At 41.2% G+C, this 14,165-nt stretch overlaps 1 protein-coding gene across 1 annotated transcript in view; it reads left to right on the top strand.

The window, feature by feature from the left end:
* Positions 1-2,560: 2,560 nt before the first annotated feature.
* The window catches only part of TEX36 (testis expressed 36), a 78,631-nt gene continuing 67,026 nt past the window's right edge, over positions 2,561-14,165 (top strand). The window contains 6 exon segments of the mRNA XM_010714853.3: positions 2,561-2,685; positions 3,633-3,764; positions 5,008-5,088; positions 5,625-5,813; positions 5,815-6,307; positions 8,639-8,680. Coding sequence (XP_010713155.2) covers positions 2,635-2,685; positions 3,633-3,764; positions 5,008-5,088; positions 5,625-5,813; positions 5,815-5,865 — 504 coding nt within the window. The 5' untranslated portion in view covers positions 2,561-2,634 and the 3' untranslated portion in view covers positions 5,866-6,307; positions 8,639-8,680.

Below are 14,165 nucleotides of genomic sequence, written 5' to 3'. Positions count from 1 at the left end.
TCTCGCGTGTTTTCCCGTGAAGTCCCAGGGGGCGCGGAAAGTGGGGAGGAAAGGAGTCGGCCAATGGGAGAGCGTTGGGGCGGGGCCTGATGGCAGGGCGGGGCCGCGGCTCTGATGGGCGGGAAAGGAGCGGGGCGGCGGGACCTGGGGGCGGGCTGAGGGCGCGACGTGCTGAGCGTTTGTCTGTAGGCTCGCAGCGTGGTTGTGCGAGTGTTGTTTCTCTTACAAACCAAGCGAAACCTCTCTAGCTTTGCATATTTTTACTGGTACAAAGCACACTTCTCAGTAAAAATAATACAGTAAATTTGTGTGGAAATACCTGCGTACAATCTACTGAAGAGAGAACACCTTAATTATTACGTTCCTTTAGAACCTTTCTGTGGTTTTAGAGTGGGAACTTTCTAAGTTTCATCCTTATACTTCTTGATTTCGACTTTACCCATTTCTCGCTAGAAAACAGCAGTGAAAGCAAAACTGTTGCATATCTTCAGGAAAAAGAAAACAGCTGCCAGCAGGTGCTTCAAAGCAAAGCGCTGTTTGTCTGAGCTGGCAATAAGGAGCCTGGAGTTACTGAATCTGGAATGATGTGGAAAGGAATGAGAACAAATTGTAGTTTTGTTCTCTGTTGGTCACATTCTGCATTATCCTTCTCATTTCTGACTTCCTCAGTCTGAAAAGCAGTGTGATTTATCTCTGCAGCTCCCCGAGCTGATGCTGGCACATGCAGAGATCAGTGCAGCTCATTAGACTCAAGGTTGAGAGGACAATGGAATCACCTGAGCCTTTCAGATGTTGATCCCACAGTATGCTTGCAGCTTTGGTTATTTGTTTTCTCCACCAAAATTGCTTTATCTGGAACAGCTTATTTTTCATAAGCCAAGTTTACATTCACCTCTGTAAATCATCGTAGAAGTCGCTTGCTTTTGTGCTTAAAAGTAACTTACAGCATGGCATCATTAATAATAACATCCAAAGTATCGCTTTTATCTATTATCAAAACTTCAGCGGACACCTAGAGAGACAAAGTAGGTCATTTAGAAGAAAGCCTTGAGAAGTGGCAGCATGGCAGCTAGTATTCCCAAATATCATTACATGTGTCTGATAGTAAGATGGAGAACTCGATTTCCTGCAGGAATTTTGTAATTTCCTTTAGAATAAATGGCTGTGACTGTCTGAATCATTCATACTTAACCAATGCAAGTACCATAATTTCTCTCATTTCATTTGCCAGCTACAGCATCTGATTCCCACCCACTTTATCCTTGAATGTCAATATGCTGGAAAGCAGGCCGGTGCCAGAGCCATTTCAGTGTCATCTTCTTGACAGTCTATCAAGGTCTGGGAGGCAAAGTCCTGCTTTGTGCTTAATTTTGTGAGTTTGGCCTTGGCTACACTCCTTCCTTGAGGTAAGCAAGGCCTTATTCTCTCTGCCTCAGTTTTTATTTCTGCGAAAGAAGCCTTAGATTTTGGCTTGTTCTCCATTTCTTCAGACATATATTACAGAACCTTATGTGTACAAAAACATTTGCTGCATTCAGCTTTGAGATAGTATTGGGAACAGGAAAGAACACACCTTCTCAGGAAGCACATGGATGCCACTGTGCAGATCATCTCCATGTTGCAAAGCCACTGCCACACAGCATGGCACCTACATCTCAATCCCTTCACAGACCCGTTCCTGCTGTTGTCCCTGACCTGTGCCCAATGGTCCCACTTCCTTCACAGACTCATCCCTACTCATCTCCTCAACCCATGCCCAGCGGTGCAGAGTTGGCAATTACATAGTATAAATGTGTGCAGGTCAGCCCTCAGACTTGAAGGCAAAAAAATCCCTCAGGTGATATCAGCTTTTTTATAAGGAAATATAGGTTGGGTATTTAAGATATGCATATGTGTAAAGCAATATTGAAAGGAGCGTGATATTGCATCTTAGAAATAATGCACACTTGGTGCCATGTGGGATTTTTCCCCAAGTGACTGTCCTTTCTTCTGATACACCATTCAGATTGTGTTATTGAAGAGTTAATTTTAAATCAAACTCTGTTTCTTTCTAATTTGAGGACAGACTGAGTAGTGCTCCTTGTTTTTGCAAGCACAGAGGTCCAGTGAGAGCAGTGTTTTCTCTGCTCTGTTTCTTAATGAAACATCGGAAGCACTTCACAACAGTCTCACCAAAGGCAAAGGCAGAAGACTCAAAAGATGACTTTAATGAATTTTCACAAAATCTGTTCAGATGCACTTGCTGAAAAAGTAGATGTTGCAATAGAGAAACACCAGTCACAGCAAAAATACTTGTAAAAAGCAAAATAATCATCGTTGTCAATCGACTTCTGAACTTAAGATACAACATCCTGCAAGCTTTACCCAGTGCAGAGGGTTTGCTACAAGGAGATGCAATCTCCAAGTCACTTGCCAGCGGGCATCTCCCCACTGCTGTGGGCAGAGCAGGGCAAGGTGGCATGGAACAGTGCTCAGAAGGCATTCTGTGTGAGCTTCTTCCCCACACTGTCTCCAAGGAACTGTGGGGCCTCAGGACGTGACACCTGTGTGAGGGAGACAAACACCTTCCATGGCAACCAGTGTTCTGAGGGGGAAAGGCTCAGAGCTGCCAGGGCTGGCAGCCGGCGCAGAGCCATGCCCAAGAGCAGGTGGCCAAACCGCAACACAGAGAGCGCCGGTGCCTGGGTAAGGGCAGGGAAGGGCAGCAGGAGGGGCTGCTGTGGGGCTGCTGATCACACGGGGATTCTTTATCCTTAATCTGTAGGAATAGTGATGTGATGAGGGTGAAGTTGTCCATTTGTCACAGAGCTCTTGGGCTGCCCTCAGCCACACCGGCACTTGCAGGGGAAGCAAGGGTTTTCTTTACTATGAGAGTGGTGAGGTGCTGGAACAGCTGCCCAGAGAGGCTGTGGATGCCCGGTCCATCCCTAGAGGTGTTCAAGGCCAGGTTGGATGGGGCCCTGGGCAGCCTGGGCTGGTATTAAGTGGGAGGTTGGTGGCCCTGCATGCGGCAGGGGGTTGGAGATTCATAATGCTTGAGGTCCCTTCCAACCCAACCTTTCTGTGATTCTGTCGTTCTTTGTGTTCCTGATGTTTGTAAGGGAAAAATGCCTTAGCTATTCACAGTTACAGTTTTCCAGCAATGCTAGTGGTCTCTTCCTTAGTATTTAGCCCTAATTGATTATCTTTGGGACTGCCAGCTGACGTTTCCTCCAGCTGCTGCCCTGCCAGCTCCATCAGCATCCCATATCCTGACTGGCAGTACTGCAGGGGTTCCTTCACTCAAGCCTAAAACTTGGCTCAGTCCCCAAAAACCTTTATGCTTTTAAATCTACTGTTATACAGACAGCATGGGAAAAAAAGGAAAAAAAAAAAAAAAAGGGCTCCTACAGCATAAATGTTTTTACTAGACTGTGTATCATTATACAAACAATTTCTTGGAGAAATTGTGGTGTTTGTTGTACGCGGAAGGGTTGTGCTGTGCGTGGGACGCTCCCCGCGCTTCTGCCAAGGGCCGCTAGGGGCTGCTCCAATACAAATAATATAAAGAAACAACTGGGAAAATAGAATTTTACCCCCATTTCTGATAGGATTCCTTTATAACAACGATCGCCATTTCCATTCTTTTGCAGTTTGCTCATGTTGGAGAATGCCAGGGCCAGCTGGAGTCCACCACGCACTCCGCGCAGAGGCAGGGCCAGGACCTGCAGGCAGCACGGAGCGCGGAGGATCGGCTGCCAGCCGCGTTCCGGGCAAGGGAACAGGTGGGTGGCTGTGCACATACAGCCTGCGACCGGCAGGCTGTTTGCAAGGCACCATTTGCTAAGTTATAAAGAAGAGACTTGTATTTGTGGTAGTTACAGCAGGCTGGCAGACTTTGTGCCTCAGGGAGTGAAATGATGGCCAGCTGTGCTGAGGAAGGCATGTATTTTGCTGTTACACGGTTATAATTTGAGATGCTCAAAGTCCTGCTGCTCTCCAGCATCAGTTAGTTTTCCCTTGTGGTAGTTATTATAGCTGCTTGAGACATGCCTGTATGCCAGAATGTACTGTGGCTGACTTCAGTCCAAAATCTGTGTGTAAGGTAGCCCTGTAAAAGCATTTCAGTCACATTTATCTGTTTTTGTTTGTTTGTTTGTTTGTCTCAGAAACTCAGCATTTTTAATTTTTTATTAAATTTAATCTTCCTCTTCTGTTTGGAGGTGAATATCACAGTAAGAAAAACGAAAACAACATTCCTCAATGTTAAAAATAAAAATCACTATAGCATTTACAGAAAAAAAAAATCAGATTCCCAACATGACAGGAAAATAATGTGTAAGGAAGTACAGGGGTCATCTGATGGCCCAGAAGGATGTTTGGTGTTTCACTTTTTAGCTCTTTTAAAAATATTGCAATAATATATAATAAATAAATATGTTAAATTTTGCATTTATTCTTTAAAAAAAATAATAAAACTTGCTCCATTTTACAGTCTGGATGAACATTGTTAAAAATGAGATTATAAATTAGTTATGTGATTAATACCTCTTCCACTTCCACTGCAACAAGCAGTGTACATGACATTCAGTACATAAATCACAGATTAATTCAGTTTTGAGGTCCCTTTTGTAGTTCATTTTAATTAGCTTTGGGCTTGCTAGTGAATAAAACAAGGCAATCCTGACATATATCTTACATTTTGCCATTTGTAGGCAGTATGTAACATTTCTCATTTGAAAATTCACACTTTTATATTAATCGTGTATGTTCAACAAGTCTAGGGAGCACAAATCTTCTCCATGATTTCATGAGAAATAAAAAACATTAGAACCTGCAGGGGGTCGGGTGCATTTTGTCCCAGTAAAATTATGTGCAAATTAAGATCTAACATATGAGAATGACTTCTGTGTTAGAGTGTAGGCAGCTGCAATTTTGGCAGCTGCCAGAATGTAAGAACTAAGACTAGTAGAATTCCAAACAAGTTACGAAAATTCATGTTTTTTCCTATGGTTTCTTTTTTTTCAGAGTGCAGTGAACAACAACTTCCCATTTTCTTCTCATGACAACAGACACTGTCTACAGAATGTAGGAGAGTATTTTGATTTTGTAAGTACCCAGCACTAACAAGGATCAGAAAGTTCAGTATACTGAACTCAAGCATTATTTCAATAAATTTCCTGCAAGCTGCAGAGTGTAGAAGTCAGGCTCCATCTCTCTGTGTTTGGACACACAAGGGATAATTTTGAAGATATAGATTTTGTAGTCTCAACTTCCTTATTGCAGTCTAAACATCAAGTTATTAACCTAATTGTTTGGGTTTCTCTGAAGATTTAGCCAAATGCAGCTGAATAGCTTTGAGTAGATAGTATGCTAGAGAAGTGCAAAAAGTAAGTGGTTTGTTAGTAGTGATGGATGGTAAGTCAACATATTTCCCATTATATATGCAACCAGAAATGTTCGTACAGGCAAGTCTGGCAATATTATTTTTAACTTGCTAAAGATCAACCATGAGTTCTTGAAATCACTGTGGTAACAGCTTCGTTAGCTTCCCAGTGGGGTAGTGACTGTTACAAGCTTCATCTGTGAAACTGTGATCGAAAGTCATATGTTTACATGGCTTTTTCTTTCAATCTTTTTTCTAGGGTTTGGGCCGAAGGAAGGTGGAACCACAGAGAAGGCAGCAGAACTCACAGAACTTCTTCCAATGGGCTTCTGAATCAGTTAGAAGGAGCGAAGATGGCTTATCCATTTATCAGACATCGTTTGTGAAAGACAAGAGCCCGTTCTCTAGGCAGTACCCAAAGCGCTTCTCAGAAAAGTCTTGCACTGACAAAGCCAGTTCCTCAGAATGAAAACAACATGCAGCCAAATAAATCATCTTAATTATAATACCATCTTTGTAGCACTGATTTATCATCGTCAGAGCCTTTTCTGGAGATCTCAACTACTTGTCACTCAAAAGATGAAATAAACACATGTAAAGTGAATAAAGTGGTAATACAGCTGAGAGTTCATTAAATCAGCATTCCTGTGCTACTCTGAAGACTTCTTTGCTCAAAAAATGCAGTGAAGAAGAGCATTATGAAGAAAAGCATGATGGTACATACTTTCAGAAATACCTGTATTACGAATACAGAGGTAGGGACTGTATTTGTGTTATTTGATACTGGTTGATGGTGATCTTCATACAAAAGCCCCTTCAACTTCAGGATCAATGGTATCACTGTACCTCATGCAGCTGACAGCATCTGTGTTGACAGAAGTGTGTAATGGAACTGAATCTTCGAGGGTTCACTGTAGCAGAGAACCAAAACTGCATGTTCAGGTATGAGATAAACTTTTTTGAAAGGTTGTATGGATATGAATTGGATATGTGTGTTACTTGCAGTTAGAGAAACTAGATAACAGAATCTGAGTGCTAGATTGCAGTGCAAAATGGTAATTCTGGAAAATAGAAGAGTTTGCATGTGTGTATGTATCATTCATGGCAGTAAGGCAAAAAGAAAAGAAGTTCAAGCTGAAAGTGGAAATCTCTGAAATATTGAGGTTGAGGTGGGCTAGCTCTGAAAAGGACTGATGGTTTTGTAGTTATGTGTCTCTCAGGAAGTGAAGTCAGAACCAATCCTTCAAACACGCTGCTCCCAAGATACTGACTGACTGTAGGGTATGAGAGGGATTGGAGTCAGACCTCCAAATAATGTGTTTTCCTTTTCTGGATCATTTCCATTAATATCAATAAAAGAATAAACAGAACTGTGTATCTTAAAACATGCTATAAATAAGCCTGTTGCTATGCAAAATGTTTTCTTTGTTTATGAGATAAATGGAAAAAGTAAGCCCTAAATGCTTAGAATTTCCTGCACTGTAAGAGATGCCATGAAAATGAGCTACATTAAGAAATGCTTTCTGCTCTTCAGTGGGTACATCTTTTTGAATTGGCATGCAATGGGTGACAATTCTGTGTTCCATCAAAATAGATACATTAGAATATTTCCCTAAATGTAGCAATTTTTGATGGACATGCTAAAATAACAAACTTTTTTTATATGAAGTTCCTTTTACTAAAGTTCTTGGGGTGCAGCAAAACATGCGGAGGTGCAAAACCTCATCGAACAATGTAAAAACAGATAAAAAGCCAAGTAACATAGTGCTATTAAAAGGAATTATTTTCTCTCAAAGTAAAGGCATCCTGCCTGACAACACTGCAGTCAGAATTTCCAGAGCTTTAGCCAACAATTTCATCTCCAAAGTGATTCAAAACTAAAGCGTGTGCCAATCACATGGTAAATGAAGTACCCCATGCTGTCTGGCATACTCAAGAGGGCAATCTTGGACCTCCATCAGAAGGAAGAAACACATTCTTTGCTACATTGGTAATGTTTATCCGTGGTTTAACATTACAACTGGATACGGTGAAATAAATTGCTGTCGTTTGTTATGTCTTAAAACACCAGTAGGAAGATTCCAGATTACTTTTATTTTTCCACATCTTTTTCTCATGTTTTGAGTCAAACACGGATTTGTTTTAGAATTAAGTGCAGATTCGTTGAGGTACATGTTCTCAGTGATACTGTGATAAAGATTGTGGAGGAGACACTGCTGGACTTAGGAAACCTCTCTACAAATTGAAGAGCAGTGTGCTGCATTGAACATCAGTGCTTCCCACGTGCCAAACACTGGCTGCATTTCTCCAGTAAATAACATGAAACACAGCACATCACATTCTGAGCTGAATGATAAAAGCCTCAGATAAATTCTCAGAAAGTCTTAGCCTTGCATAGTTGGGGTAAAATCATTAACTTTATTTCACCTTGTCATAATAACGTCTCTGAGAAGAAATCCCTGCTGAGTTAAAATATGTTTTCAACATGATTTCTTTGCTTCTTGGGGGATGGGGGAGAGTGTAGGAGGGCTGCTAACTCCCATAAAGGTTTCCCAGTCAGCACAGGAAAGCCCTGGCTGGTAGCTAATTAGGATCAGATGGGTGGAGGTAGGCTCAGCACAATGAGCACACTATAGGTTAACTCAGCCAGATACTATCCTGGAGAAGCAGAGGGTATGCTTGAAGTGATGCTGATAAATACAGGCTTTTTTGTCCCTCTTTTGGAGGAAAACAAAAAAAAGTCAGTTTCTTGCAAAATTTTCAACAAGGTTCTTACAAGCCATAAGCCCTGTAAAGAACCAGCAAGCTTCTACTACAGCCTTTTCAAATAACCCTTTTTTGTTGTTGTTTCTCCTCAGCCAGCATCAGATTAGGGGCTGTCTATACAACTTTCTTAAAGCATCTTTTTTACATTTATTTAAAGGTTATTTCAGTGTGTTAGCTAATACACACAATTCAAGTGACATTTATCAAAGAAGTTTAAACCAAGGGGATTGGCAGATGGCTCCAAGTCCCTTTGGTTGAATGAGTTGATATTTACCTGAACCTGGCAATGGTCAAGTATTGATTAACTAACAGGTTTGAGTTGAAGAGCAGCAACTTTGTCCCGTATCCCTTTCTGTGGTACAAGGGAGTCTGTTTCTCAAATAGCACCAGTTCAACTGTATTGGAATATGGTCTTATGTTTGTATCTGGATGGTTATGTCCACATGATTAAATGTTTCTTTTTCTTTTTTTTTTTTTTCTTTTCCTGCCCTGTTTGCTGATTACTAGATCTGAGAAATGCTGCTTTCACTTGGACCACGCGGCCTTCTGGTAAGCTTGATGCCAGCCTTCCTTTTATCATTATTTCACTTAGAAAATGAAGCTGTAGCCTGTGAAATACAGTCATTTTGATGCCAATATGTGAGCTATTGATGTGCTGTGGCAGCACATGAGCTTGTTTTTGGTTCGCTATGAGGCAATATATAAACGTGGTGTATTTGTTTACTTGCTGCCTAAAGAAGCTCAAGAAAAGCAGATCCCTCCTCCTGTGTGGCAGGTTAGATAGAAGGTGGAGTGGTGCTGCTTGTGGAGTTGGTAATTCAGTGGGGATGCAGCAGCTTGGCTTCTAAGTCATCAGCTGCTAATCCAATCACTCTGTGTTCATAATCAAATCACTTCATGTCGCTCAAATGGGGTTTCTTAGAGCGTGCTCTCAAGGTTGGTTGGAGTGATGTAAATGTACTCAAGATGAGTGTTTTTGCTTCCCCGGGCTGTACAGTTAAGCAGTAGCAATACTGTTGGAGATCTATTAAAAAAAAAAAATGGTGCTTTTTGTTTACAGTGATACAGTTGAAGAAGTACAGTGTTTTTATTGTGGATGATATTGAACTTCTGTAAATGTTCTTACACTGGTTTAACTTTTCTCTGACCAAGCAAAATATTGGTCTATCTGTATGATGATGTTAATGTTGAACCAAAAGTACAGATCTCTTGTCAAGTAGAACAGTGTTGGCTGATGAGAATTAATATTTCTGAAGTGGGATCTTTGAGTAAGGTATCTCTATATTTAGTAGAGTCTTTGCAAATTTATGTTTTGTTCTTTAACTTCCCTCTGTCACTGCTGTGTTATGAGCTATAGATAACACAAGCTGAGACCACTCTGAGATGGGAAAGGACTACACAGGGCTGCCTCATCTCGAACATGTCTGCTTCCATGACAAAGTATTGAACCAATGAGCTGTTCAAATATTATCTCTGGAATATCGAATTAAAAAGAAGTCTATTCAAAAGGGAAGCAATCCTAACTGACCCTATTTTGAATATATGGCAACAGTGGGTGTGAATGAACCATTAAAGCACCCAGTTTATGATTCAGTCAGGCAACTGTGTAGCTTCTACGAAAAGCATGTTGTCAGATTGCTGTCTTGTCTAATCCCAGTTTGTTGTATTTATGTATAGTCTCCTGAAAGTGAAATATCTCAGATTATCCTTTCTGAAATAGTTCCGCATACAGAAGGGATCCTAATTTGAGATTGGTTCTGTTGGTCTGAAATGACCTGAGAAGTGTTTCTTAGAGGAGACCTGAGGGAGATGTCTCGTGCAGCTTCCAACTCAGGCCAGACCGGTGCCAGCAGAGGATTAGCTCAGCTGTGGCTTTGTGGATCTGAGCCCAGGCTGAAGCTTGCACAGCCTCTCCAGGTTCCCTGCTACTGCACTGCAGTGCAGTCCTAATGAAGAGCATTTTCCTACCCTGAAGCTTTGTGACCACAGCCTCCTAGCATATCGCTGGCACTACCAGAAAGAGTTTGGCTGCGTCGTTTTTGTAACTGCTCTGAAGTTGCTGCAGGTTGCCCATAGCCTTCTCTTTGCTAGACCAAACGAGCCTGTTTTTTCTCAGCCTCCCCTTGCAAGTTGTGCACCTCTGACCATCTTAGTTGCCCTTTGCTGGATCCTGCTCTACTTGTCTGCAGCCCAAAACAGCGTTCTAGGTTCAGCCTTCCTTGCTCAGGGAATAATAATATTTCTCAGCCTGCTAATGGGAAGTGGTTCTCAAAGCCACGATCTCTTTTAAAGCCTTTGAGTTGAAATAATCTTTGGAAAGCCTGTTAAGCAGGTCTTTTGTTTTTAAAATATGAACTTGCAACTTCTTTTCTTTCTATAGAGAATATGTAGCTATTTCTGCATGCACCAAAAGTGGAAATTATGTAGCACTTTCAGAGAGAATATATTTAAACTTCCATTAATTTACTGCTGGATGCCAGACACTGAAGTCCCACAAGACTTCCACAGATACTTAAAATGCTGCATCTGGAGAAGTCCAATATGACTTAGTCTTGACAGCACCAAGCACAAACCTTTGCAAGAGAAGAGCCACAGATTAATTGTTCGCATGTCATCTCATCAAGAGGAATGCTCAAACACATCAAGTTTTATAGTGGGTGCATAAAGAACAGCTATTATCACATCTTTTTGCAAGAGCTTAATTACTGTGACACCCATTTGAAATAAGTTCTATTCTTTCCTCTGTTGTTGCACTGTTTGAGGCAGAAAGTTGTGGCTTAATAAGTGGTGGTGCAAGTTTTCTTTGCTTTCCTCTTGCTGAACCTCTCTCATACGTATGTAATGTTTAGCCATCCGTTAGATCAACACGAGGACATTCATGTGTGCGCACGGATGAGCGCAGTGATCCAACCCCGGGGTCAGGACATCCCCTGGGAGAGGGGCTGCCTGAGTCAAGGTCCTTGTATGGATTTAAAATTTGAAATAGACATCGATTGAAGCAAGGACTGGAACTTGGGTCAGTCTCCTTGCAGATGGGTGACCTAGAGAAAGCCTATGGTTTTTTTCAAGCCCAATCGATATTTAACTATTTAGTTCAAAATATAGCAGGCTTGGTAAGAGGGGTAAAGAAAAGTCTCCTCTCAGGACTACTCAAATCAGTTTATAAATACTGAACAACTTTAGGATATTTTTCTTGTTACAGAATCTGTAGAAACAGTAAAATGCCAATCATAAACCAATGTGCTAATAGTAATTAATTAATCCTTACAGAGGCACCTCACAGTATTTAAGTAGCAGTACACATTTCACAGATGACTTAATTGCTGAGCTGAGGTTGATGTCTCAAAGTCAGCAGCAAGGCCACGGCTACGAACAGTCAGAACTCCACTCCCAGGCTCTTGCTGTGAGCAGCCCTCCTTTCCCTGTGCACGGGTTTGCTGTGCTGTGCTGTTGGTGTATTATTTTAAGAAACGAGTGGCTGACCATATGCTTTTATGATCGCTTTCAATATTCCATGGAATGAGGCAGAATGCATCACTTGAAGGATGCTATTTCCTAACAGAGCTGTATTCTAAATTTAAATGAACACACTTTCCCTCTCTAATTCCTCCCCTGTCCCCGCCAATAAGGATTACATTTAGATTGTCCAGAATGTTCTGATACTTACCAGTGGCAATGCCTTCTGTGTGAACAGGCCAACAGAAGTAGCAAGTACTGTGCTCAGAAGTAAATTCTTGTGGGATCGAGGTCTATAATGCTAACCAGACATTATGGCCTCAAATGGCATTTTAGGCATGCATTAATGACCCTAAGCGACAGACCTTCTCATCTTATTGCTTAATTAATCAATGGCCCAGTGGCACATTGGCAGTGCTCTTTTTCAAGCTGTGCCTCCCCTCAGATGGTAATCAGATGGTATATGGCTGTATCTACTTATGGCAAAGTCAAAACCCAATAAATAAAGTTTAATTTCCTGATTCCCCTGGGATATAGTGATTCTTTTCAACAATGCTTCTTCAGTTGAGTTGAAATTAAAAAACAGCATGATCAACATATTGCATAATATTTCATGGATGGAGTTAAGTACCAGGTTTAAAGACTTTGCTGTTGTAAAAAAAAATAAAGGCCTGGAGGGGGGAAAAGACCGTTGAGAGGGAAGCAAAATATTTGCCATCACAACGTCTAGTCCTAGCTTTGTTAGTGGTGTTAAAATTTACACTGGTAGCTTTCAAACATTGCTGTGAAGATCTTCTGTGCATGGGATGTATTAATTTTCATTCTAAATTAATATTACTCTCATTTGAGTAGAATTAATGTTTAATCTGAAAAATATTTTTGTAGCATGCGATACAGTTAGGTACCATAGGAGGGCAGATGTGTTGAATAGCTTTGTTTTAAAATTTAAGTTTTGCTTTAGTTTAAGATCTACTGGAGTGAATTTAATGATTGCATTTCTACTGGTCTCGCTGGGCTCTGAATCATATCTGCAAAATGCAACTACTTGATCCATACACAAACAGTGACAACTAAGTTTCATGCCTTCATGGATTTAAACACCCTTTTCTAGCTGTTCATTTTTGATGCTTCTGAATTTCAAGTTTATTTCTTCTGTGGTTATTTTGTTTTGCCTTTGAAAGCCAATAATCTAAGCAACTTACTTTAACAAGAATGACAATATTCAGCAAATTAACAAAATTAGTTCTTTAATTTATTACTAAGATTTAATTCAACTTTCTGTGACATTTTCAGCTTGAAGCTTTCAATAGGAGCTAACATGCTACAGTTTTCTTTACACTTGAAGTTAAATTCAGCCTTAAATACAGAAGAGCTTTAACCTCTAGGTTAATGAATTCCTTATGAAATCTGGAATTTGAATTCTGCTCAGTCTTGTGTAGAGAGTGGAAAAAGGAATAGGAATTGTTTAGTTAAAAAAAGAGTATGTACTTCCATGGCTCAGATAAACTCTTCTTGCAGAGTGATCGGAAGGGAACCCACCGCAGTGAAGGGATCCCCAAACACCAGACTTGTGCTGAGGTCCCCACCGATGGGCTGTCAGATCCAGAAACAGCCTGGAAAGTAGGTGTGAGCTCCTCGGGCTGTTTGCTTGGCTCTGTTCCCATCATTGAGCATCATAAAGGCAGATTGCTACTGAAGTCTTAAGCAGAGACTGTCCTGCTTTCCTCTGTTACCACGTAATGGTTGTAGAGTGAAGGCTATCAATGGGTAATATTGCTGCTGCTGAAAAGGGAGAAAAATTTCCAACATCTCCAGCTGGAAGAGTAAGATGAATGTTTTATCTATCGTGTACAACAAAGTCCCTGAAGCAAAGGCAGGCTTATTAAACAGTGAGGACATTAAGAGGCACTATTTCTAAGACAACTGCATGCAAACTAAGAGAGGTACAGGTGGCATCCTGACCCTTCTTTGTGTTCAGCTGACTCCAGCTCTTCCATTTGGGAATGGCCAAGTCTCTCTCCAAATGCACTCCAGCATCTGCAGGCGGGATGCAGACAGGTTTGCTTTGATGTTGGTTGAGAACTGCTTCATCCTGCAGCAAATATTCTTAGGTCATAGGAGGAGGATGTGGCACAATGATATTCTGTTGTCCCCAGACCCACAAGCCATAGAAGGAGCAACTTAAGGAGGAAACTCTTCCTCACCTTCCTTCCCATCTGTTCTCTGGCTGCTGTTGTACTTTATGTAGATTCTGTTCTTACAGCCAGAGTAGAAATGAGCAGCTAATGGGGCAGCTGCTACACGGGTGAAGGTGCTGCCAGAATCCCAAAGAACAATGCTTAGATCAGAATGCTGACTGTTCAATTAGTTTACTTTTCTTGATGTGCAGGTGTCTCTTTGGGTAAATTCAGAATGACCTCAGCCTGCTCTCCAGCATATGATCTAAATGTTGGTATCTAACATGGAGAAAATCTATCTGACTCCTGATTTCCTTAGTGAGCTGTGCATAAGAAGCTTGTCTTCAGATTTTTTTTGCACTGTTATGTGTAGTTAAACCTTTTTTCTGTAGAATGAAAGC

The sequence above is a fragment of the Meleagris gallopavo genome, chromosome 8 (genome assembly GCF_905368555.1).
Source record: "Meleagris gallopavo chromosome 8, MGAL_WU_HG_1.1, whole genome shotgun sequence".
NCBI classification, from domain to species: domain Eukaryota; kingdom Metazoa; phylum Chordata; class Aves; order Galliformes; family Phasianidae; genus Meleagris; species Meleagris gallopavo.
Note: the sequence above shows the minus strand (reverse complement) of the source record. Positions and strands in the feature narration are given on the sequence as shown.